The 26962-nt window shown below is 40.7% G+C and overlaps 1 protein-coding gene across 1 annotated transcript in view; it reads right to left on the reverse strand.

Annotated features, from left to right (window-relative positions):
* The window catches only part of cdh2 (cadherin 2, type 1, N-cadherin (neuronal)), a 58222-nt gene extending 38300 nt beyond the window's left edge, over positions 1–19922 (reverse strand). The window contains exons 1-2 of the mRNA XM_023286043.3: positions 19595–19922; positions 17827–17935 (exon numbers count right to left, since the gene is read on the reverse strand). Of these exons, the coding sequence (XP_023141811.2) occupies positions 17827–17935; positions 19595–19654 (169 nt within the window). The 5' untranslated portion in view covers positions 19655–19922. The remainder of the gene's footprint in view (positions 1–17826; positions 17936–19594) is intronic.
* Positions 19923–26962: the final 7040 nt, after the last annotated feature.

The following is a 26962-nucleotide window of genomic DNA, read 5'->3' on the forward strand; positions in this document are numbered from 1 at the left end:
AACAAGTGTTCACTCCAAGTAAAGCAGAGTCCAGAAAAGGGACCCAGGTCAGAGAACTGATGTTGAACTGCTTCACAATAAACACAGATTGCGTTTGGTGTAAAATGTAAAACGTCTCGGGCCAGAAGTGGTTAGGTGATACACTGTGATACACTCTGGGAAAGGGCGTTGTCCATGAACCTCAGCGTGTTGCTCCCTCTTGCGTTACACATCCCCCCCATCCTTTGTGCATGGGGACAATAACAGCGCTTGCGGGGGGGTTACTGCAGCGCTGACGGGGTGATCTGGTTACTTTCCCAACCACTGCCTTGACAATGTACGGAAGAAGCTCACAAAACACTCAGGAAAGACAATGACAAAGACATGTCCACTTTAATATTAAAGCAAGTTTCTGATTTCCATCTCATTATTACAAGCAAACTCACAAAAAAATGAAAGCTCACATAATCAAAATCTGTGTGTAGAAAAATAATTATATCGTCCCTCTCTTTTGTGCACTCATTTGCATAATGTGGGTGTAGAAGGGTCAAAGATCATCCCCATCACAAATCCCTTTGAGTAAGAGCTCACAATGGGCAAGAGCTGAATGCTTTTAGCCTAGCGGCAAAGGGGAGAGAAGCTCCTCCCTTGGTGCTGCGTTCCTCCATTCCTATTCCCGCACCTCCACTACATCCCGTTATTCACAGAGTTCACCGTTTGAAAAGTATCTTAGAGCCTGCACTGTAACCTGAAGCGGTGTATTGCATATCAGTTTTCGACTGAGTAAGGAGAGCTGTGGAAGGGAGGAGAGGGAACTGAGAAAGACAGAAAAAGGCATTGTGAAACAAAGAGAAAGAGAGGGGGGTAAAAGCGGAGCTCTACTTGTAGCTGTTTTATTGAATGCTGGTCCACGGCGGAAACTGTGGGGCTCCTTTCAGTTGTCACATTAAAAGACTCATCCGTCAGAAACAGAGCTCAGTATAGTCCCCACAGACCTGTAAGGAGGGGGCACTTTCTACTGTGCTGGCCAACACTGCTTAACCCAGCTAGTAGAAATAAGATTTCCAGTGGCCGTCCTTATGACCAGCATACAAATAAGGCCAACAATCCACAGAAAAGAAAATAATTAAAGATAATGATCGCAGGGAGGATACTCGTACACGAACCAAGCATATATAACCAGTGTATTTACTACCTCTTACCCTGAACAACAGTAGACTGCACGCTATCTAAAGATGCACGGTTCACATTAAGTTCATTCAGGACTAATATTAGAACATGGCATTATGAGGCCATTAAATCACATTCCTTCCTTGAAAATTACAGTTGTTTTTTGATTGGGACTTGAGCCTCAAAGAGGGCGGTTGTGCCGGAAGCCTAATGATTAAGTATGCAGGGTTCTGTCAAAATAACAGCAAATATCTTAAAGTGGCAGCAGCTGGTACGCTAGCAGATATTGTGTTGCATTCTGAGCGACAAGTTATGTGCAAGAAGGGGATAACATGACAGCTGTAGCGACCCGGGATACCGGGAAGACCTGGAAGCACAAACATTTGCCTTTCTGCCTCACTGGAATCCACATTAGGAGGTCATCGGCATTACCGAACCCTCCTCCGACGTGCCTCAATGGCAGCTGTGCACGAGGGTTTACAGCCCAAACACAAACAAGAGATAGGGTGTCTAGAGAGGGATGGGTGTTTTGTCATGCGTGTACAGTATGTCACTGACGCGCTAGGCCTGACTGTGCCTGGAGTAAATTAAATTACCATCTCATGACAACCAGTTTTATGGAACCAAGTACGCATTTACATATATTTATTTAAAAAGAGAGGATTAGGATGAGAAATGATGTGAGTGGTAATATGAGACACCCTGTTTTTGCATCATAAATCAATCAGGTAATCATCACCAGGATCATGTAATCCTACATCAAATACTGAAATGTTTGATGTTGTCCATGCATATGTCCCACTCAATCAGACTAAGGTCTTCTGCTGAAGTAGACCAGTGGGAGCCAAGCTTTTAAGATCAATGTAACATATGGAACACACCAAACCGAGAGGGAGTGGCGCCCATGGGTTAGATTTAAACACGGACAGACAGCTGGTGCCGTGAGCTATGACAGCAGAGAATTCTTATGGAATTCAATTCCTTTTTTTATGACTGTGGAATTGTGGGCAAACTGTGGAGCTTCCCTGGTAAGAACATTAAAGGGGTTTTTACGAGTCTGCAAGCAGAAAACGGGTCACTTTAATGAGGGGCAATGTCCAGCCCATGCTCCTCCTCTCTTTAACAGCATGCTGCCTCAAAGCACACGAAGGACCCTCAGCCACATCAGAGACATCTGGCCCCTCCATCTACAAACATGGCCCTTAATGGGCAATTACAAAGTCCAGTACCTGGGAATATGCTTCAATTTATAGTTCCAATGTATCCAAACCCAGAATCCACTGTCTATCATGGCCACATTAAGTTATATGAGACAGGAGGCCCATCAGACCTAATAAGCCTTATCCTTTCCAGAGGACAGCCATTAAACTCCCTCTTTCCATGCCAAACCAGCCATCAGCTCCCAGTCCAGTAAATTAAACAAATGAATGGCATCCTCAGTATTACAATTAAAGCATAGAATAACATGAAACTATGAAGCTCATTAAAGCTCTACTCCATCTACAGTCCATGCAGAGCCTGGGCAAATTCAATTATAAATCATTTAAAAGGCAGACATCCAATGTGTGTATTTTGTTTCACCCTTTCAAAATCAGGCTCATATTCAGTCCTACTACATGCTTACATTGGAGCGCTCTTGAAGAGAGGGTGAGAGGGAAGCAGTTTGCACAGAGCCATTTTAGTTGCCCCTGACAACCCACGGCTTTTGCCAAGTTGAGCCCTCTTCATTTAAGTTCGCCTCATCTTCATTTCACTCTTCCTCCCTCTTTTTTCAGTTGGGGGTCTCCTGCTTTTATTAAGTACCCTTCCCCTTACAAACACAACCACGTTATCCATGTCAAATCCATTGGAGACAGCCTGAGGAAGTCAATATGGAGCCAATAGATTCTGTGTTCCCTCTGTGGAGCTTGGAGGCAGAAATGGCTGAAACTAACAGAGAAAGCTCAAAACAGTAAACTTTTTAAAGGCAAGAATATATATATATATATATATATACATATATATATATATATATATATATATATATATATATACATACATACAGACATACATACGTATGTATGTATGTCTGTATGTAGTGCAATTTCAATTCAACCCAATATCATTGTACATTCAGCAATGGTCTATTCAGGTATGACAGATGCTTCAGCAAAAGGTTTATGTTGCAAAATAAATTAAAGCCTCATTCTGAAATGAACATCTGGATATGAGAGAAAAAGGACGCAATTGTTTTCAGAATCTTGTTAAACTCAGAAACAGTAAAAAGAGGCTTTTGGGACTGATACATTTAGCGGTATAGTGCCTGAGCAAAGAGAAAATGTACACTGAAAAAGTGAAATACTTCTTTGCTCCCAATTAGATGTAAAAATAATAACACTCCTAAAAATATTCTCAGAAGTGTGACATTTCTTTACGTCGTCTTCAGAATTTTATTTAGCAGATGCTTTTTTGAAATGTCTGCTCAGGAGGAAGTATAATACACTACAAAAACATATGCAGTATTCTGCCTTGTTTTCTGCAGTCTTTTTTTCCCACAATTAACACATGCCAACAGCCTTTCACCCTCCTCTCCTGAGCTGCAGGTGTGAGGAGACCAATGTGTGACCTGATGAAAGACACACTGCCAGTGTAGTGCCAAACAGTTATTTCCCCTCACTGATAGGCCATTCTTTATTTAGCCTTGCCTAAGGAGGTATGCTTAGCCACCGCACAGACCAACACACACCGGCACCGACGCTAAAAATAAACCATCACCACCAGCACAGCCCACTGGTCACACATTAACCACAGCTAAACTAGCTATTCCCTGCCTGACATGATAGCAAGTCTTGGAATTAAACACTGACAGAAAACAAGAGCAGAAAGGACTGAACATGGCATCACAGGTGAAAGTATGAATCACCACCTGTACAGCGGTATTTCTCGCACTCTTCTCCCTGCTCACCCAATGGCCGGAACCCTAGAAGTGACAGTGAATACTAACAATGTGAGCTAGTGTCTCCTGGGCCTCTGTACAGCAGGCACAGCGTAGAATCATAAATGAGCGACTTTGACAGAAAACACATAGGCTTATAGAAAAAAAGGGGTGAAGGATGAGCAGCCGAGGAGGCAATGAATTTAGAGGTTGGGGGATTTTTGATATGACAGGGGGTAGTTATTTGCTGGCAGCAGCAAGCCCTTTACCAACAAAGGGCCTTTCATATTTCCTGCGAACAGAGACAGAGACTCCCATTAATCCCGAAGGGAGGGCTCATCTCAGGCTTCTCCTCCACACATAAATTACTCTTCTTATGTCCTTCCTCCCATTACTACTCAGTGTTTACAGCATAAAGAGTAAAGAAAGAAAGGAGGAGTCAGACACACATCTTTAATGTGTTAGGGCACTCTTAAAAACAGTTAGGTCGACGCTAACTCATAACACGTGCCAACATTTGCTTTGCTCCAAGCCACAGTCAGGAAACTGTGGCTACCCTTTTGTCACTCTTCTCAATCTGTCTCTCCATGTCTCATGTCTGTCTGTCTTTCTCATATGGGAGGAGTGGAAACACTCTGCCCAGCTGTCGCATTTTTGAGTAGATGAAACCCGCTCTGACGGGCAGAGAATATGCCAATCCCCACTTATCCTGCACAGAATGGAGTTTAACGGTGGCGCACAGCTGCCTGTGTACACATGCTTAGACCCCTTGGTGGTCTGGTGGAAGGCATGATAAGCGACAAAGGAACCCTCAGCTCGCCTATGTGGCATGCTGAGAATGGATTTGCAAGAAGTGGACAGGAGCGAAAAGGGAGTGAGGATGGAAATGGAGAGAGCATGAGAGAAGGAAAAAGTAAAAAAACAAAAAGCAAAAAACATTTTATGCATGTGCCCAATGTCTGGACCACCTTATTTCAAAGAGACACAAATCAATGGTGATGTAATTGCATTTTCCAAGTACACTGCAGACGGACCAATAAATGAAGGCCAGGGACCAGAGGATAGGCTAAGAAGTGGGTAGACACTGCATTGTATGTGGCCAAGCTTTACAAAATGCTGTTCTAGCTGTTAGCAGGATCCACCACACGCTCATACATAGCTTTAAATGTCTGCAACAGCTCTCTGTTCACAAGGTGTTCTGGTTATTGGTTCATCTACCATTAAAAGCTAAGCCCACACTCTTCCTGTGAGACCAGACTGATTATAGTTGTAAGTGGCACAAAAATGTGGATGAATCATCTCCATAATGTAGTGATTTGCTGACCTCATCAGTCAGGATATTTATTTATGCAGTTGTGCTTAAGTGCGGGCTTCTGAGCCCAATGCTATAAATACTTAGTCTGAAGTCAGAACTGTGGCAGCGGTGCATGCGTGCATGTACTATATGCAGTCTGAAATCACAAAAATAGAAGTGCATTTCACTGTACTCCATCTTGTATCATCAAATATCTATTACCGAAAAGCCACAGATCTCTTTCACACATCAATATGTAACCCAGTGCAGGTCCTGAACTTTACTTTTATGAAAAGCTTAAAAATCCACAACATTCTAATTCAGAAGATATGCATGACTATCTGGGCAGTCAAAATGCAATAAAACTAATCTACAACTCTGACGCCCATGAATAAGTATCCTCTTTCAATCAACTAGACAATCTTTCAACAGATGTATAAAAGAACAATGTGTGTCAGTGTTGTCCACTACAGTCACTCTGCCCAGAGTAAGCCTGGTAAATGCAGAACAAAGCCTTGTTTGTGTCTTTTGACCTCAGCTCTCCCAGACAACACATTCTTGGTAGGACAGAGGGGAAACATTCAAACGGGTTCACCACAGTTGTTTTTCTGCTATTTATCCAATAAGATCTGCTTTAAAAGACAAGCTGTGTTCGTGTGTGTGACTCGGGGCGGAACAGCAGCTTTAAACAAACACTAAATACTGAAGCAATAATGCCATGTCAACGTGATGGTTTATGTTCTTGGCAAGTCATCCACAGCATTCTTTGTTTTGGTCTGTTCTAAGCTGAAGAAATCATTGGTTCACAACTCATGGGATAATCAGTTGAATTAATTGCATATTCTTTCCAAAACTTGCTCCAATATTATTGTCTCTAAAAAGAGTGCAATAAATTCCAAGCATGAATAAAGGCTAATTTCTAAGTTCCCATAAAAACAGACTAAATGTTTTTTCCCTCGACTGAAACCCTAATTACTAATGGACTAGTGTGACCATGCAGAGTGTGGTTCTGTGTGTTTCTGACTGACAGCTCTATCAACCACTGACAGAGGTTTTAAATTACATACTATATCAGTGCAGAGCATGATGAGTAAAAACAGGGTAATGGAATTAATGTATTTATTCATTACTAACACCCATAACCACAGCAATGTTAGAACAGGGCAAAATGGTGGCAGCTGTATGAAATATTTCTTCTTTTCAGTCTGGCTTGATTGTTAAAATAGCCAACGGTGTGATTTTATCCTAGTGACTTCATGTGGTTTTCCGTCTGTCAAATTTAGTACCTCGAGGGAAGTGCTCAGGAAAAAGTGCAGCATTTTGTCCAAGACCACAAAATGGCCCACAGTGTGAGCAGCTCTAGTAGAAAGGCAGCATCTGGATTGAAAATGTTAGGATGTTACATCTCATTGCTACCTCTGTATCTGTTACTGACATACTGCACGGACAGAGGCAAATCACACCTCAAGAGGAAGAAGGAGAAAGTCAAAAATAAAAAATCTAAATAAAGCTTTAACTTTGATGTTGCCAACTTCCAGCTGACCAATGTGTTTTCAGTTCAGACTGTGAAATTCAAATAAATACATTTCAAATTCTTCAGAAAATTTTGAGCTGAACTGTGTGTGAACTTAAGATTTAGAATGACAACCACATTTAGCTGCGGTGTGATCATACAGTAAGTGCATGTTTTTTCCATCAGCTGGCACCCACTTGTCCGCAGTCCCAGCTCGAGGTATGAGCTTTTGCGATATGGAGCTTTTCAAGTCCAAAAAACGCACACCCACTCATTCACACCCCTGGTACCCAAAGGCTGAGATAATTTTTTTTTTCAATTTTGTACATACTGTACATTTTGATAAGTAGCCCATTTGAGCATGCAACTAAGTCCCCCACCCCGATACACAAGTATGCACTGCAATTCCAAACAGCACACTTAAGCACACAAAATTCTCCTGCATTTGTCCTTTTTTTCCCCTCGTTCTCTAGCTTCCTCCCTACAAACAAACAAATGCTTGAAAAATTCAACAATCTCTTCTAAATTAATACTACAGAGAATGGCTGAAGTAGCATCACTGGTTCTTTCTTTTTTTCTTGCTCCTCAAACTGGATTATAGTGAAGCCCATTTGCAATATCTGAGGTATATATATGAATGGAACATGTATAATATTTAAAACTCTCCGTATGTTAGGCCTCACTGGGGAAGTCATCTAATAACTAAAATACATTTATTGTGCAAGTTCTCTGGTTTTATCTATTGCTTATTTCCACTGGGATGTGATTGTGGTCCTATGTACAAACAATACATCAGGCAGAGATAAGCTTCTCCAGAGTCAATAAAAATGGTTTTACTTGAACCCCATAAGGGACCGGGTATGATTATAACCACAAGTAGTGGAGCTGGAAAAATAACATCATAGCATGTTGATCCAATATAAATGCATGCCTCCCACCAGGTTTTAGAGACTGTGAGCTCTGAGGGAGGACAGGGCTGAAATAACATGTGCTCAATCTTCTCTATCCATGGCTCTGTTTCTGCACAGTACGAACAACATTCTTTACATGCTTCATTTTATTCAAATGGTTTTCTGCTTGTTCGGCTTTCTTCCATTGTCTTACAAGCCATAAACGTGCAAATAAATCTCAAGCAAAGACCCATAAAGACAAAAATCTTTGTGCTTGAAATAAAAATCCTTTTTCCATCTATCAGTTCAAATCGCTTTTGCAAAAACTTTGATGAGTGACTCTAAAGTCACGGAATCCTTCATCTGACAACAATGACCTCAGTTTAAGATGTGCTGCTGTAATGTGTTTTGCGCTCCAAGTGTTAATCCTTTAGGCAGTTCACACATTACACCCTGATCTCTCTCAGAGACATTCAGGGGAGTACTATGATTTAGTGTAATTCCAGGTGTACGTGCTTTCAATTTCTACTTTAGCTGAAGACATTTGGTCAAATAGTGTTTAAAAAAAAAAAAAAAAGTAATAATTTAAATGAAAAAGAAAAGTGGAGAATAAAGTTGGTCCCTTGGTGTGATTCAAAGCCAAGCCACTTAATAAGCACAATTCATTTTCCCCCTGGACCTGGCTCTCTCTATCACTAGTGACAGCGTGAAAGGTCAATAACCTTGGCTCATAGCCCTCATATGGTTAGCAATGCCATGAATTAATGGCTGAGGCCGTTATTCCAAACTCTTCAAGTCAGGCGGTGGAAGCTTATCTTCTACAAAGGTCACAGTGCTTAGATCACTTAGTGTGAGAGCGAAGAGCTGACACAGGACCTATACAAGATTGAGTGTATTGTACTTGTGAGGAATCAGATGAAAGGTAGGTTGTATATTGGTCAGTATCTGCAAACCGTGGCTATACGGAATCCATAGTGTTATGAAAGCTCAACAGATAGCACTTTGGCATCTCTGTCAATAAAATGTAAGGGCTTTATAAAGCAGTATTTTTGATATAAACATTGAATCACACAGCACTCTCGATTGGCAAACAGATACACTAAATTTGTTGTATTTCTTATGGTTAAAAACCACAGAAAAGCTGCCCAGAAAACAGCAACTCCTGTAACACAAGGCACCAAGCTCTGCAGGAAGTACCTTGAAAGTTTTTACTGAGAGAAGTTTATCTCCTCCAAATATCAAGAGATTTGACCATGGAGACAGCAGACACTACCAGGTAGTACTTTCGACCTTGATCGCTTCATCATATTGAACAAAACCATGGCGTTACCTTCTAATGCTACAAATATGACTTGCTTACAAGGTGCTTGTCATGCTCATCAAAGACCAGTCAAATAAAAACCTTGTTAACATCCCCTATGACATTTGTTTTTTTCTCTTAGAAGACACATCATAAAAGTAAAAGCAGTGAACACAGACAGCCGGAGTTTCACACAAAACAAACCCAAAAATGAATCCTGTCAACTTGTGGTGAGGCTTTCTGTATCATTTCGCTTCCACGGAAGTGGTTAAAGGTTTTAACATGTATGGATGAACTGCTCTGATATTACAGCTTTCCACTGTGGAGTGTAGAGTAGCTTAATAATGTTTTAACAGAGTCACAGGTGAGCTGGTGTTCTTGAGGTGCAGTAAGCAACAGATATGTGGGTGCAGAGAGGCTGTGTAGAGTTACATCTAACACATTTTAATTCATGAAATGGTTATTTTAAAATCTAAAGGGTTATATCCAAATTAATGTCAGCCTTATTTTAGCAAAACATGTTTAGGGTTAAAACTCTATTCCATAAACCTGATCCAAATATCTTCTTCCTTCTTCATCACCAGCTGGGTTCTTTTTCCTAACTCAATTCAGAGAGAATTTAGGAATGTTTGGCTTAATACTACGGATCTCCTGCTAAGCAAGATCGTTGTAATGCAGGAACAAGATTTCAGAGTTATTAATGTAAATATTTTAATCCAACTAATTGTGCAACTCTAATGGGCAGCTGCTTCTACCTATTAATCTGACACAAGCAGATTCTACCTACTCAGGATAAAATGACAAGAAGTCATAATGAAAAGAGGCGAGTAGTGAAGAACTTAAAGCACCTAGAAAGGGCTTTAAACGAACTGGTCATTAAAAAACTGAGAATGTCTGACTTACATTTGACAGGTGGTGAGAATGAGAACATTGCTGCTGTCACTTCTGTTTTATTTCTAAAAATCATTTCATTTCTTTTACTGTGACTTTTAGTGATGGAGTATTCATTTCAGAAATCTTTTGATCTAGTCATTTCTAGTAGCTTTTAATATAGCCATAGGGTTATACACACAAACACATACATTGTGCTAAAGCAGAAAATAATTCAGTCAGAGAGATTCAATTTAAAATCCCATTCAAATAATTATGCCATGTGTTTTAGCCATCCAACAGGTTCATATTTTATGCAAGTTAAACATCTTGCTGTAATTATCAGAACTTCAGTTTGTAGCTTCATTTATAGGCCTCAGATAGAATCTACCCCCCTGCAGCCAATACCCTGCTGGGGAGGCAGTGCTACTGGAAATAAAGTGGCAACATGCTGCACGCCCTTTAATGCCTCAGTAAATATCGACAGAGGAGGAGATAATATAAACTCAGACAACACAGGCCGCAAAGCGATATGTTGCTCAGTGCCATAGTGTGCGCTCAAATGGAGACTAGAAATTGCCGCAGGTCAATCACAATATCCGTTGTGATGGCAGACACTGGTGTCAGCAAGGGATGGTAACAGTAGACCACTTGAGAGAAGTAATATGGTGGGCTACATGTGCTTATCTGATGAGCCAACAGTTTGCGATGCATAATGGAAAGCAAAAATCACAATCATCAAGCTAAATCATGATTAAACTACATTTGTTTACATTAAATAGCATTAAAAATTTATTTTTTCTAAGGCAAAAGAGCATTAACTACTAGATACAAAGCACAAGTTGGTGTAAAAAGTCATCAAGTATCAAAAAACCACAAAACATCAGAAAGCCATCTTTCAAAAATATTACCACACCGATAAAATAACACCCATGACGGAAGCCATGAAACAACCAAGGTCACTCTAGGAAACAAACTCAGTTGTAGGAAAAAAAAAGGGACTAAATGCTACAGTGCTGTCCTTGCATTACTCAATTAAGGCACATCAATCATTGTATAGAGCCAAGGGAGCTCCTCCATCTTAAAGCTCATATGAGGTGGAAGGGGGAAGGGACAACCCGGAAGGGAGTGGTGGAGGTGATAAAGGACTGGATAAAAGGAGGATGCATGGAGAATGTCACGAGATACAAGCAAGTCATCAGAGGCTAGTGTCCAGAAAAGCGCTGGTGTGTTGAAATTGAAGCCTGTGCCGGAACACAATAGTTGGCGTGGCCTGCAGGAGGTAGACGTCTATTCCCAGGCAGGATATTGGCCTTTGTGAACATGGTTACAGTATCTGGGTCAATTAACATGTCCCTGCTTCAAATTTCTCTTTTGTTGTCAGAGGAATAATAGCATGCTAATTCATGTGACCTCTTGAACGCAGTATGAGATTTGAAGAACGTGAGTTATGTGTGTCACTTGCATACAGAAAGAGGCTAAACACAGAGCTACTTCTGTTTCTATTTTCTACATTTGCACAAACTATCTCATTAATGTATTCATTTCAGTATTAGCTTCCCTGTTTGACCCTGCACACAAAGACACAGTTGTCTGCCTGCTGTCTGTCGTTTGCAGCTATGTGAGAAAGGTAATGCTGCTGAATCTGCATCTGGGCAGCTAGTGAATGCAAGCTTGCCGGGATAGAAGCAAAAAAGCTGGAGCTAAATGTATTGCTTCACGGACAAAAGATTTAACGAGAGAGTGAAAGCAGTGGGGAATGGGAGTGGCTTCCTTTCACTTGCCTGCCAATGCAGAACGTGAGGACAGAGCTCTCTATGCTCTCATCTAGCTTAACATAATGAGAAAAACAAACACAGCATCGAGAGAAACTGGGCAAAATCGAACAGTGTTATTGCACAATAAACAGCTGGAGAAACATTACAAACAGAGCTTTCTTTGTAGAGACAGAATCTGTGAAAGAGATATGGAGTTGTTCACTCTACCAGCCAAAAAAGGCTGTCCCACAGAAGAAAAATGGCACCGAAATCCACAAATCAGTCCCTAGAAAAGTAAACAATTCACTCTATAGTGGTGATGTATTGTCTTCTAGGTGCAAGCTGGCATTTTCTTTTCCACACTGGTTCTAGCATTTCACTTGTGAAAAATAACACTAGCCTAGTTATATGGAGGCATATATGCACAAAGTCGGGTCAATCCAGCTATTTATACACGGCCTCATTGCATAGTGGGGTCATCTTATGCACTTTCTGGGTGTTCTTTGCATTAAATAAAACAAATCAAAAGCAACGTGTCAGGTATGCCACACCACTGTCACTAAGAATGATTACAGATCCTTTCCTTTAATGTCATGACCAACTGCAAACAGAGGGGGGTGGACTGATTCAGAAGAATAAATAAATCTTTTCTCTTTTGACAGTCTTAGATGAAAGCACACACATCAAATTTAAAAGCCTAGAAATACAACGTCATGGATAGAAGGGCCCAGGTGTGATCTTGAAGCATATAACCTATAAACCCCCTTAACCTTCACATGACTGAGTCGGTCTCTGCTGATCATAACACACAATGAAAGTTTGATTTGCTAAATGTAGCTAGAGGCAGCTGTGCGAGAGACAAATGACAATTTACATTTTACCACTTTAAGTCAGATTATATAGCTTGGTCCAACTGCTTATCTACAATCAAATTCTGTGTTGACAGAGACAGTCTCTCAAATAGCCTGTAAAAACCAAACAGTTATACAAGAGCCAAGTCTCTGTTACCAGTATACTTGTACACCGTCACCAACAGCTCTCTGGGCAGAACAAGCTAATTATATGTCAAGGACAAACTCCATATTCACACTCACAGGCACCAGAGAGAGACACTTTAACTACTGTCCAATGTCAGAGGCATACGGTTAGGTGCCAGGAGCAGAGGGCAGGGCCTGTAGCTGATAAGAGCGATATGAACAGAGGTGGTGAGAAGCTACAAAGCCACTGTCTGCCCTCTACAAAATACTTTATCAACATCCAGGCATTACACAAGTACCTGTCTGCCTCTAAATATGGAGGGTTAAGTTTCAGACTACCCTTGGATTGGTTAAAAACTTGGGGCCTAGAAAAAGTCAGACACATAAAATATGTCCTATCCTGTCATGCCTGCCAGGAGGCTGAGAAAATACTCCCAATTTAGCCACAGATGGGTGCACTTGCTTTAATATACTAACATCATTGTTATTTCATTTTTATGGTATAGCCTTAGGACTGCAATAGAGCTGTGATCTTCTGACAAATGACTGTTATGGTGTTGTTCCCAAAAGTGCTCAACTAACTCAGCTTCTTTGTTTTATTGTAGGCAACATGCAAAAGGTTGGCTTCCAAAATCATGTATAACCAAAATTCAATCTGCTGTCACAATATGTGATGGTTATTAGGCCATGGTGCTCCAGAGAAAGAAAAAAAGTAGAAGATGAAAATAAATGTATGCAGGCTGATAACAATAAAGAATAAAACAAATTCAGCCCTACTCTGCCAGTGATGCTTTAGCTGGGAATTAGAGCGCAGCCTTCATTACAACATATTGATCTCAGCAAACAAAGACCCTGAATTCATTGATCCACTCTCAGGGAAAAGAGGAGGTGGGAGCAATGAACTGCTCTTTCAAACAAACTTATGGTGAAACTGTTGCCTGAGCTTAAAAACTCTGAACTCCAGCAAAAAGAGAGATATGGTCATTGGGTTGTGCTTGATGTCCCGCAGTGACAAAGAGAATATGAGAAACATGCAGCGGCTACTATATCATTAAAAATAAAGGGCTTTCACAGTGCATTGTGTTGCTTTTAATTTTTCTCATCTACTGCATAATGTCTCCTCTGTACCTACAGATCTCATCTCGAAAAGGAATTTGAATACTAAGAAAGTCATGTTTGACAAATGAATTATTCAGCATTGGCATGGAGATCAATACACACACCTCAAAAACAAGTCTTTATCTGACACCGTGTTTCAGGAAATATACTGTTTCAGGCTATTTCTCAAAGTTATTACTAAATATTTCAGCAATCAACAGAGCTATATAAAATGTTCCAGAAACAGTTCCTTGGCCCATACCACAAGGGCCATAATAGTTGGGTACTTTTCATCATGCTGTCGTAGCACAAATACTAAGAAATTTGATATACAGATAGCCTGAAAAAACTCACATTTTTTAAATTTGCATTTGTTTGTTTTTCTAAGTGATGAACTATTGGCTCTCTAGGTCAGGATAACATAGGGTAGAGGTGCCATGCATTTTGGGCCTCCCTGGAGATGGGTCAAGACCCCGTTGGCTGGCCTTCCATTCATCTATAACTCATCAGGAACCCCCCGCCAGCCTCATTCCTAATCTGAGACCAGGAAAAAGCCTTGTGTATGTTGCAGAGCTCTCATCCCCGTTTACAGGAGAGGGTCGAGAAGGGTCACCTCTCGCCAAATGCTGGGGCCCCTTAAACACATGAGTGGCCCCACCTGCATTCAAGACCATCAGAATGTTAACAGGGTGAAGAGAACCAGAAAAACATAAAAACTGGTTCAGTCAATGCAGAATTTAAGATTTCACAAATGCAATGTTTAGCTTGTCAAAAGGGTGAAATTACATTTGTTTAAAAGGTTTGCCTTAGACAAACAGGAAAGAGAGGTAATTATTCTTAATGATAGATTACCTGCAAATTCTGAGATATATTTAGCCTGCGAGAGCTTTCCTGTTGATGTTCTCATTGCTGACGTTGACACTAATTGTTTCAATCACGTTATTAAACTGGTCAACTGTAAATCCCTCCCCCAGCTCATCTGTGGAGCCAGCTCACTAGACCCTCTTGACACCATCACATTTAAAGCACTTGAACCAAGGCCAAAGCAGACTATAAACATACTTCTCTTTCACCGCACCGCTCACATAATTGTCAAGAAAATAAGTAACACTCAGGACTGAGGGGTGGGGGAAAGAAAAATGAAAGCAGAATATACGGTTGGGGGTAGGGATGACAGAACAGCAGCATAAGAGAGCGTATTAAGCTCAATTAAGCTTTTGGGCTTTTCATTAACCCAGTTTTTAGGGAGGGAAACCTCTGCTGAATAATGCTCCGACTGACTCACTTTGCAACCCTGCTTTAAAGGCTTCATCTAGAAAAAAAAACTGTGCAATGTGTGTCAGCTCTCCAAAGCCACCAGAATTCCATTAGACACCCAGGGGCAAACCACCCGCAGCCACAGTCTACCTGAAATTAAATGCAATTTAGTAAAACAAGTAATTTTATCAAACCACTAAACAAGATAAGAGGAAACACTGCGTGAATGTTTAAAGACTTTAGGTGCTTTCATCTGTGTGATGGTCTGATAATAAATAGCTATGTTTGGTCATTTCTCATCACACGGTATCAGGCCAGAGCAAATATTCCAGCCTTAAAAGCAAGGTCATATGGGCCCCAGAGGGTAGACAGCGGGTAAGCCTAATGTGGTTTTGCATCTGCAAACAATGAGCGTAACCTCCCTTTAATGGATCATTGGAGAGAAATTCTCATAGAAGAATAATTGTCCTGCCTGCCTTTTCTCTGTGTTGCTCTGCCAAGCAAATTTGAAGAAATTCCTTTTAACAAATCTATTGAAAATCAATGGGGCATCACTTGGCCAGCTAACAGTTAAAAGTCCAGTTTACCCAGCCAGGAACGTGATTAAATCTTACTGGCAAACAGCTATGTCAGCTGGCCAGCCACAATTACCATCATCAAATCCACAGGATGTCTTCAATTTAGCGCATACAGTGTCAGTCATTTACATGTGAACAGACACCATTTCCAGGTTTTACAGGGCTCAGGATGTGTATTCTCTTAATCAATAACAAAGACAACACTACAATTATATGGGACAAAGATATCTAACAGCTCACACCCACTACCTCTAATGCACGTCTGGAGTGAAATGCATATGAGCAAAGAACTCATATTACTGACACCTTACACAATACACTGACAGTATTACACTGATACTCAAGCAGATCCTATTTCAAATAAGCTAACCAACCTGGTCACTGCTCACTAATAACTTAAGGAGAAATTTATGCATACTAGAATGAGCTTACTGGGTTATTTATTAAGGGTTCTGCTACACCATGTTCAGACTTTCAGATATATTTAATAAGATACTGTAGGATTCACTCACTGATGCTTCATTCATTATTTAAGGCCATGCAGGGCACAATTGACAAAGTTAATGAAATGCAAGGAAATGCAAAGCCTTAGCCTGCTACATGTGGTTAAAGCAGCTTCAGTTTGAAAGAACCTTCCGCTTGTGGTCAAAAACAATATTCTAAACCAGCATGGTGAAAGCGAAGTTGAAAAACTTTGGGAATACTCTACACACTGTGGGGGCTTTGTCTTTCAAAACATGCCACAGGAGATTTTCATTAGAGAATGCAGTTTCATTAACATCATCCCACGCTGCAGAGCCCTGCTGCATTACAATGACACAGGAGTGCCCCTCTCTGTCAAGGAAATCTCCACAGAGCAACAACTCACTGGGGGAGGGGAAGGCAGGGAAAAGGGGAGAGGGGGTAGTGTGGGGGCAAACAAAAGAGAACCTGATTACCCCCGGTCACGGCTCATCCACAAGCCAACAGAGGGAAATCCATCACCTGCAGGATCAAACGGAAACTTGTGCACAAGGTAAAGCCCAGTGAAAGCTGTACCCACCCATCTAAGCACTCTCTTCCCTCTCTCCTTTCTTCTCTCGTCATTGCTACCTCCCCCTCCATCTCTCTGACTCACACCAACGGCAGCGTGCAAGTTTTAGGCACACACTGTGAAATGCAACACAAGCGAGAATGCTTTCTGGTCCAAATGACCTCAAGGCTCTAACCCATCTAATGGCACACTGGTGATATATTCCAGTTTTTATTACCGTCTGTAGACCTGCGTACCATTTCACGGTAGCTGCATCCTCATTTTGCCAATATTAAACTCCAAAGAAGCAGCATTGGTCATGCCTGCTGCAATGTAATGGAGTACAGCAAAAAATATATTGTTTTCACTTTCTTGTTGGCAATGTGTTAGCAAGAAATATAAACTTGCTATAGCTATAGCTGTCTTTCAACAGAAGGACTACTGCTGCAACAAACATTTAAATTGCCGTTATCACTGTGATTGAGTGGGCTTTGCAGTCTAATACTGCAACTGGGCACATTACTATGTAATTCTAGCAGGAACCTTTAGGCATCAAAGTGTTTAAAGTAACAGGCAGAAATGATTTAAAACTGTACAGCAGAGCAATTAAATTCGGACAAGACAAATGCAAAATAATGCCACAAGATAATGGAAACAATTCAGTGTGCCAGCACAAGGCATGGAATGTTTAATCGCTAGATTATTTGCTCGATTAAAGTCGCATAAGTATTCAAATCTGTGTGTAATTGATTTTTATTCACCGCTACAAGATGCATGTCCCCAGTGCAATCAACAAAGTTTTCCTACTTTTAATCGCAAAGCAGGCAGCTAATATTTGTCCAAAAATGCAAATTAAAAAAAGAACAAAAACAGCATAGCCACAATGTGTGAAGTAACAATCTGCCTGTGTCTCAGCCTGCTTTGAAAGAACAAGCAGCATGAAAGCAAAATGGACAGGAGCTGTGTAAAGTTGAATCACATTTGAGCTGGTTTACAAGGCAAACTACAAGACTTGCAATACCACACAACTACACTGAAGCTAATTGTTTAAATATGTCAGGCTTGTTCTGATCCCCCCTGAAATGTAACACATGGAGGCAAGCACGCTCAACTGACGTGCATGCCTACACACAAAGACACACACGCAGACACTCAATCAAACACAGACATAGCAGGCACCCAGCATGAAACAGGACAGGACATATTTCACTACTCACCGTTGAAAAGGGGCTGTCCTTTCTCTGTGATATCTGGCACCACAACCTTGTACACATCTTCAGAGAAGCCCGGCCTGCATGGTGGGGTACCCCTGCCCTCTGCTGCAATCTGTGACGGGGGAGTGGGAATGAGAGGGGGGGGGCAACAATGAATCATAAATCAACCTTCAAAAATGCACTCTGTTGACTCCAAAACCCCTTGGTCACGTTCTGAAGTCCCCACAGTTGTACAAAAGCATCTGTTGTTTTTATAACAGGGGCTGCAATTAGGATAATGAGGCCAAAAGGGTTAAGCATTAGCCAAAAAGCATGGCTAGGCAAGAACAAGCTCCATTTGTCCCCATGTAGGGGCCCAGGCGCAGGGTAATGGCCAGCACTGTCGGCCAGCCCCTCTGATCAACACACCACTCTGGACAAACACTCTTCACTTTGAAGTACAGGAACAAGGGAATAAAAAGTAAATGCTAACAATCCGCTGTTGAGGGAATAAACATTTATGAGTGAATGTCTGAATAAACAACCTAAAAGAACAGGATTTTTTGAAGTGAATGCGAGGTTATGACTGATCAATATATTCATTTTTGGGTTTTTTTATATTGCCAGGCTTTGAAAAGGAAAACTCTGTGCTTAGGTTGTCAATAAAAATACTCACAGAATAATGAGGCAAAGGAGTACAAAACATGTGAATCACGCTGACGCTGGTGTTTCCATGAAGCAAGTATTTAGCACAAAAGAAAAGAAGAAACACTAACCACAAACAGGGCATAACTCTGAAGGAAAATGCTCTGGTGTTCAGGCATGTCCAAATGTACTCCATCACACAGCCTCAGCATTGATTCAGCTCTCCTGAACAGAGGCCTGGCCCTATTTCTTTGCATGCACTCTCTAAAGAATGTAAAATGAGAGGAGTCCTGCTGAAAAAGAGCATTGTGAGTATCCGTGCCACTTGCCATTCTTAATCAGAGGAATTTAAATGGAAAATGCTCAAGAAGAAGAAGGGGGGAGGGAGCAGCAGGATTTACATTTCTGGATTTAAATGTTAACAAAAATGCCAGTCCTGTGCAATGAGCCTATATCAGGTGGTATCATTTGACTGCTATTCTCTGTTGCTCAAGGGGCAGCTTGAACAGAGCAGCAGCGTAGTCAAGAAAATATATTATTTCCACAGAACACTGGAGGGGTTTCCATCCTTAAGGTTGGACAACAATCCCCATCCCATCAGTGTCATAAAGTTGGGTTATACTGAGTCACCAGCATATTTTACAGCAGGCTTCTTCTCATTGTTGCTCATAACGACTTTTACCAGAGAGGCAATTAACTCGCCAGGGGGACAGGGACATGCTGCAGCAATCTACATAAATATTCAACCTAAACTAAATATAACCATAACTAGGTTAACACGGGCCCGTTGTCCTTTAACTTCCCGACAATACGATTCAACCACACGAACTCCTAAATTAACCTTTTTTGTAAATTTCTTTCAAGTAAAATTCAAATTAGCGCAGTGCTGCGTCTCGTGAGCAAATAAAACCCCGAACCGTTAGCTAGTAAATGCGGTTTAAGCTAGTTCCGAGCTACTTTGTTGTCTAATTTATTTTATTCTTCTGGCCACTATACAGCCTACACTATTCACCAAAGTGCCCGCTGGAGGGCTAGCAGCTCGTACGGGTTCCCAACTCAACACAACAGCATCGCTACGGAACAGAAACAAGCACCTAAAGTGTCCGGTGTGTAACTCGCTCGAAGCCGCTCTTTGAGGTTACGTTACCTGCAGTCCTGCCAAGACCACCAGCAGCACCAGCCCGCTGCCCTCGTGTAACGAGTACATAGCTCGCTTAATTCCCGGAATCCGTAAAAACAAAAAAAGGGGGAGAAATGAGGAAAAATTAAAAAAAAAAAAAAAAAAAAAAAAAGAATATCCAAGTGGCTCAAATGTGGCCTCGATGGAGATTAAAAAAAAAAAAAAAAAAAAAAAAGATTCCTCTACGACAAAGGCAGGAACAGCTTTAGCAGCACGAGCGGCGGCGGCGGCAGCATGTATGTAGCAGCCTCCTCCTCTGCGTTCTCCGGTCCGTACTGAGGGGAGAGCAGTGCCTGGTACTGAGGCTGCTGCTCCCTCCCATCCAGTCCGACACAAAAACACACACAAAAAAAAACAGCCCCGGCCACTAGCCTACAAACCGCCCATCTCACTGTCTCTCCCTACTGGTGACACAGCCAATTTCACTGCTGGGACGGAGCAAGGTCTCCTGTGTTAACCATCATCTCAAATGACAGGGTATTATTATTTTATACATTGTTGTTGCCTGTTATCTGGGATCTCGAGTAGGCTATTTTAAAATGTGGCTGTAAAATTTATGACTGCCATTTGTTCTCTTTTGCACAGCCTGAGAATGTAGGTAAAGAAAAAAAGAAAAAAGAAAAAAATGCTGATAGGTCTTTAATGGCATATTCTTAAAAAAACATGTATATAAAAACATTCAAACTAATTAGAATATGGCTTTAACATATAGCTACAATTAAGTATTAATGTCATATTAAAATATTAATATACATTTTCAATAAAAAATAAAAGTTCCCTGATGTTTTTTCATATTTATAAAGAATATATTTTCGTTTTAGTTTTCAGTATTTTAAGGTCAACTTGCGGTCACCGTGTATTTGCTTATCATCTGGTTTCACTTAGGCACATTATGTGTAAATTTGAGTCACTTCAGTCTCACATAGAAATACAAAGAAAGCAGACATTGATATGTATGAATGTCTTAACAAATCTGTTTTGATACACGATGTGATTTCAACCTTTAGTTAAACCTTTATTTAAATTATTGAGGGCAAGTCCTTATTTACAGCGCTGTCGAGAATACAGTCAACAGAACAGTCATGGAGAAGGCAACAATCAACAAGACAACAAAGAAAGCAACACAGTTTAAAAAAAAACAGTCACATTTAGTCCATAATCATGGATATAAACACAGCTGCATCATTTACCATCCGACATTTGAAGATTGCCACACTTTTAGTGTAACATTTTAAAGTTGATTTCTGATTGTGACACTCTGACTTGTATGAGGCCTAAATCTGTACTGTTTTTCATTTAAATTCTGTGGTCATCCGCCCCAGACTCCTCAGAGAAAAGTCAGTTTTGAATGTCATGGGAATCAGCGAATCAGGATTCTGTCAGTTGTCTGTCAGGCTGCATAAATAGTGGCCCAGACTATATTGATCATTAGGTGTGAGATTCTGATCACACTGGCCCTTAGATAATTGACTTTTACTGCACGTTTGATCTTCAGGGTTATTAATTGTCGATGGTTTGGTGCTAAATCTGTTTGCGTTGCCCTTTATTTCTCCCCTTCGCATATACACGGTGTTCCTCTTAACTGCCTAATAAGCTCACTGTTTCACAAATGGCTCAATCACTTTGGATTTTTGAAATTTGCATTCTATTCATGCTCTTCTCTTAAGCTTAGAATTTGTAATAAAGCTTTTTTTCATGTTCCATGGAAAGATGCAATGAATAATTCCCTTATATTATCTTTTCATGTGATATAGCCTGATGAAGGTTAAATTACCTGGGTTTTGCTGCTGACACCTAATTAACCATCATGAGGTGGCTCTATGGAATAGATTGCATCTCTGACACTGAGATATTTCAGAAAAATACTTATTCCATCTCCAAATAATAAACAAAGGCTGACTTATGTTTCACCTCCTTCTGGGCAATCTGTTGTTTTCCAAGTTATTGGCGTTTTGAGGTGCAGGCGAGTATGTGATGGGAGTGATGCTTCCAACAAATAAAACCATCCACTCCTCAGAGTCTATTGTAATCCTAAACAAACCGTAAGCGCCATCACATCCTACTTACAGTCAACACACACACACACACACACACACACACACACACACACACACACACACACACACACACACACACACACACACACACACACAGAGGAAAGGCAGGACTGAATAGCTTTTCAAAGTGCTTGCTTCTTGTTAAAAGTGACTCATGTCACTTCACACTCTTGTCATTGATTAGCACGCCTGATCATTTCATGTTTCAAAATAATTAGACTCTTCGGTGGGAATGAATGCAATCAAAAGAAGAAAGAAAGTACAACAAAATTAAGATAACACACTTATCCTATTAAAAAAAAAAAAAACATTGTGGTCACGGTTTCCTACGGACAGATTTTCCCACAGCACCAAGTTTTTACCAAAGGCAGCCACATTCAATTTTCTTTTGTTCGCGGTGGCAGAATTGGGCAAGAGATCAAACTGAATGACCTGTTGATAATTTATATCACATTTCGTACAAATTGTTAAATTTATGTAATCTAATCTAATTGAGAGTGGGATCAAAATGCTCCATCTCTTTGATTAATGCAGAGGCGGTTATCTTTCATCAGTACTTGTCTAGGCAGGGAGGGGAGGAGGCGTTACTGGGAATCCAATTTGGACTTGGTGCATTCAATCAAACAATATCATGTTGCATGATTCATAATACTAATCTGAGACCCCCAAGAACTCTGCATGCAGCATACCTGAATTTGGCATGGTTTGAAATGTGCAATGAGAGGAGAAATTCAGCACTGGGGGTTGCTGTGCCATCGATGGATAATATATTTCCAGACCTGAGCGGTCTGTGTGTCGACAGATAATGTTGTTTTGCGGGCATGTGTGAAGCAGCTGTATGATGCATGTTGGTCATGATGCTGACACTGCAGTTGACTCTCATAAGCACAGGTGTCCAAGGGTTGGTGGCCTGGAGGAGCCCTCGATTCCACACCTTTTACTCGGCACAATTGGGTGCAGCATGGAGCATTGCAGCACGGTGGCCTTGATGGCACTGGAAGAAAAATGGACGAGGTCAGCAGCACTTTCACATCCGCGGCACTTCTTCATGCTGACTTTGTGTTGATACAGGAATATGACACAGTTCACCCTCCGCTGCCGCACGCCGTAACACAGAGCTTAGTCATTTATTTTCAAAGCCAAGTATATACAACAACATGTAGTGGCACATTTTTGCACAACCTCTTCCTTTTGAATAATTTGGAACACAAATGGGGTATTTTGAAACATCTCAGCATTCACTCAGTAAAGGAGCATGTGCTTTCTTTTGGTATAAACACACATATTTTGACCCCTTTCAACAGTTGCCTAATTACCTTGTCCCTGGCAATCCCATGCATGTCAAAGGTTGCTTTGGAACAAATTAGTGAGTGGAAAGGAGCAACCTAGTCCTCAAAGCCATTATCAATTTCAATCAAGCTTCATTGTTATGCATTCAATAAAGGATCTCTGTGGACTGGAGTATTGCTCTGATTATTCTTGCCTCATGCCAAATCAGCTCATTCAGCCCTTCATGCCATTTGGACAACGGGGCCAAATAGAGTTGTGATGTGTACATGGGTGCAGATGCCTGTTTCTCGACTATAAATGTATGAATATCGCCTAAAAACATGATGTTGTTTTTGCCTTTCACAAGGATTTTGAAAGCAAGGTAACCACATGCTATCCTTTATGTATGCAGTGCATGATTGCTTCACTGAGATTTTGTAATCTTAAAAGGATATGATTATATTGTGTTACATGGAAAGTGACAAACAGTGACAGCGACATGGAGGAACATTTCGGCTGAGCATTTTCTCTGTAATTTCTTGTGAAAAGACATGTCAGTGAAGCAGCTTGGTGCCACCCCCTTGTCGACAAATAAAGGCCAAATGCTGCTTTGCAAGCAGCTCTGGCAATGTCTACTGAGTCACAAGGCTTTTACAAAAGTGTCTGCCCCAATTTATGGATTGTAGCTTTTGCTGGGGGCCACATCTGCCTGCTGTGTGCTGGTGTGGCACACAGATCTAATAGTGATTGATTGCCTGATTAAGGGGAATTGTGTTGAACTCCAGAGCAACCCAAGGAGAGAAGAAAACATCTTTAATTAGTGATGCAATAAAAGTGTGGCTATTGATTTGTAATGGCTCATGTGTAAAAAAAAAAAGACAGTTATCTCAATTATTTATTGTTCACTTGTTATCCTATATTTTCTTTTACACAAACCTCATCCAAAAGGTTGTTTCATATGTTTGATATGCCTCCAACAGTTTAACATCTCAATTGTGAAACTGGATTCAAAAGAAATGCAGAATTATGGTTGAAACTGTGGTGCTAAGTGTATGCCAAACCCATGATACTAACATACAGCTATATGGCAGCTACTGAAATTGTTAATTTCTGTCTTTGTGTTGAGTCAATAGCCATGCTGACAGTTTTGCAAAGCTGTATTTTGTCACAGCAATGCTTTGAGCTAAATGCTAACACCAGCGTGCGTCTCTGTGATGTTAAGCAGGTATAATATTTGCTGTGCTCACATCATAGTTTCATTCACTCATTACTACAAAACACAAAGTACAGCAGAGGCTGAGGGGAATATTCTGTCATTGTATGTTGACATATTTCAGCCTGCATGAAAGTGGTAGATTGACTAACCAAGAGTCCAGTGTTGCCATTCACTGAGCAAAGCCTCCATGCATGGCTTAAAATGTTTACAAGCAGATTGTGACAAAAGACAGAATAAGAAAAAAAAATAGCTAAACAAGTTTCTACTCGTTTTTAAAGTAATCTGTGTTTTTGTCATCTAGGCAAGATGCTCATCCACTGACTGCTTATTTTTACTCCGCCAAGGAGCGTGGCAGAGTTATGTGAGGATCGGCATACATTTGTCTATCTGCTTGTCTGTGCGCAACATTACTCAAAAACGGACTAACGGATTTGGATGGAATTTTCAGGTCAGAAATGACACATGGACCACTTGATTATATTTTGGCAGTGATGCGGCTTATAGTCTGAATCCACAGATTTGTTAAAGATTTCTGTATCCTTGTGAGATCGCGGCATGGCGTTACTGTAACAATGACAACAAGTGAACGCTATGTCAGCTGCCTGCTGATGATCACGTGATTGTGATCCTACTACAAATCTACCGCTATGGACTAATCAGGACATATCCGTCGGATATCATACAATGACTGAGCAGCCTTGGTGGAGTACTGCGCTCTCTGGGTGCTTTTTTTTGCTCTATTTATATGTTTTCCAGCATATAAAAACACACGGACATGTTAACAAGCCTAAAAATTGTCTGTAATAAATAGCATGCTTTACCAAAAATGTCAGATAAGTCAGTCAAATTCTTCCACAAACACACATACATGTAGAGGCAACCTGCAGGTAAACAAAACGATTTGTTATTGTAAGTGACTTTCTGTTATCAGTCGCGGGTTTTTAGTCAGTATGCAGCCATATTCTGCATTGCATTTAGCAAAAATACCACAATGTGCATTTCAAAACACCATCACCTGAATGACAAGCTCATGCAGGGAAGCTGTCATTTTTAAAGTGACACATCACAGTTTTTTAGTTTCGTTATGCTGTTATCCTGCTGTAAGAATATTCCCAGGGTAATATTAAAAAATAAAAAAATCTGTATATATGCATTTGGATCTCTTTGAAATCAGGGTGCTTCAGTATTTGCAGCTTGAAATTTGTTGCCCGTTATCACTATTGATCTGCAAGAAGACAAGGTCTGTGGTCGTGACAGCTCGGCCTGTCTGATTTAGGAGTGGACCAGCAGCATGTCTGAGCACAGGGTGCATGGACGGATTTATATGAGGGCTATTGCTGCTGCTGATCCACCCATGCATCTTCCTGTGTCTCACACTGGGCTTTCTTATCAAGAGCTTAATTTTGGAGGCAGTCAGGGAATGAGACACTGTTTTTTGTAATCACAGAGGAAATGAGATTAGAGGTTACTTCAATAAATGCTTGATTTTTTTTTGGTTATCTTAATGTTTTCAGCTGGGAGAGTTTAGCTTTCACATTTATTAGATTGCTTTCATGCAAATGGTGGAGAAGCCTGATTACAAAAATGTGTTAATAATTACTGTGGGCTTAAGAAGGTGGCGAAGGGCTGGCTTGCTCTCCAAGTTTGTCAGATTGCTTAAAGAGGAACTGCATGTTCATTAAAATGATTAAAATCATGATGAAAAGTATGATAAAATGGAAAGTTAGTAATATATCGTAATAAATGAAACATGGAATACTAAGATGACTAATAATTTGAACTTCCCTTTATCATGGAGGCACACAGCCAATTTATCTTAAGCATATGTAGCCACTATAATAACATTGCAGATAAAAAAGAAACGTTCTGACAACAACTAAATTAAGAATATCATGAATTTTACAGCAGAAACAGTCGATTTGACACATTATACTGTGTTGTAATGAGATTAAAATACGATCCTAATTCACGGTAATTGTCATCGTACCTATTCCACACACTTGCCCGTGGTCATTAGTATCTATTTTTTCCCTGTCAGTGTGAACAGGATTATTATCTGGTGCATAATGCTATCTCCACAGCTCATTAGCAGTCAGCAGGTTATCAAAAGATGCTGTTTTTCTTTCATTAACTCGGAAAATAATGCCACATTTTTCATCTGAATCAGATAATTACTGAAAAATAAAACACCTGAATACCAGCATTATGAAACCATTAAGATGTATTATTTGCTGCTTGTCAAGATTCTGTCTGCACTGCACCCAGCAAGAGACTTCCCAGTGCAGACTTTGCTTTCAATATAGCAAGGTCCCGCTATCCATGAAATGATTTACTGAAATCAAGAAAGGAAGGGTGTATTTGAAAGCATCATGTTTAAAGTTTGTATCACACACAGTGGTTAAAAGTGATAAGCAGGATTTATACACGAAGGGCATTTGTGGCCAAAGCAGCAGATGTTAGTGGCAGGTTGCTCAGAGAGAAGGGTGCCTCATTTGGCTCACTCAGGAGGTGATCATGAGACATATTGCCTCGACTCTTGCCCTCCGTGCAGACACATGACCGTTCCCTCCATACGCTGGAGGAATTCAGCAAGGGTCAGTCAGACGCAGCAAAGAGTTTGAGGTGAACAGTTTTTAGTGTGCAGTATTTCCAGTGTTTCCTAAGTCAAAACAAAGCTTTATTTGGTTAAACTGAGAAATGATTCATCAGCATGACTCAGAATCCCACACTTCCCCAACACACTAAGCATGTCCCACACGGTACTCTTGAAAGTTGCGCAAGTCGCAAGTGAAG

Source organism: Amphiprion ocellaris, chromosome 10, assembly GCF_022539595.1.
Source record: "Amphiprion ocellaris isolate individual 3 ecotype Okinawa chromosome 10, ASM2253959v1, whole genome shotgun sequence".
In the NCBI taxonomy this organism is placed as follows: Eukaryota; Metazoa; Chordata; class Actinopteri; family Pomacentridae; genus Amphiprion; species Amphiprion ocellaris.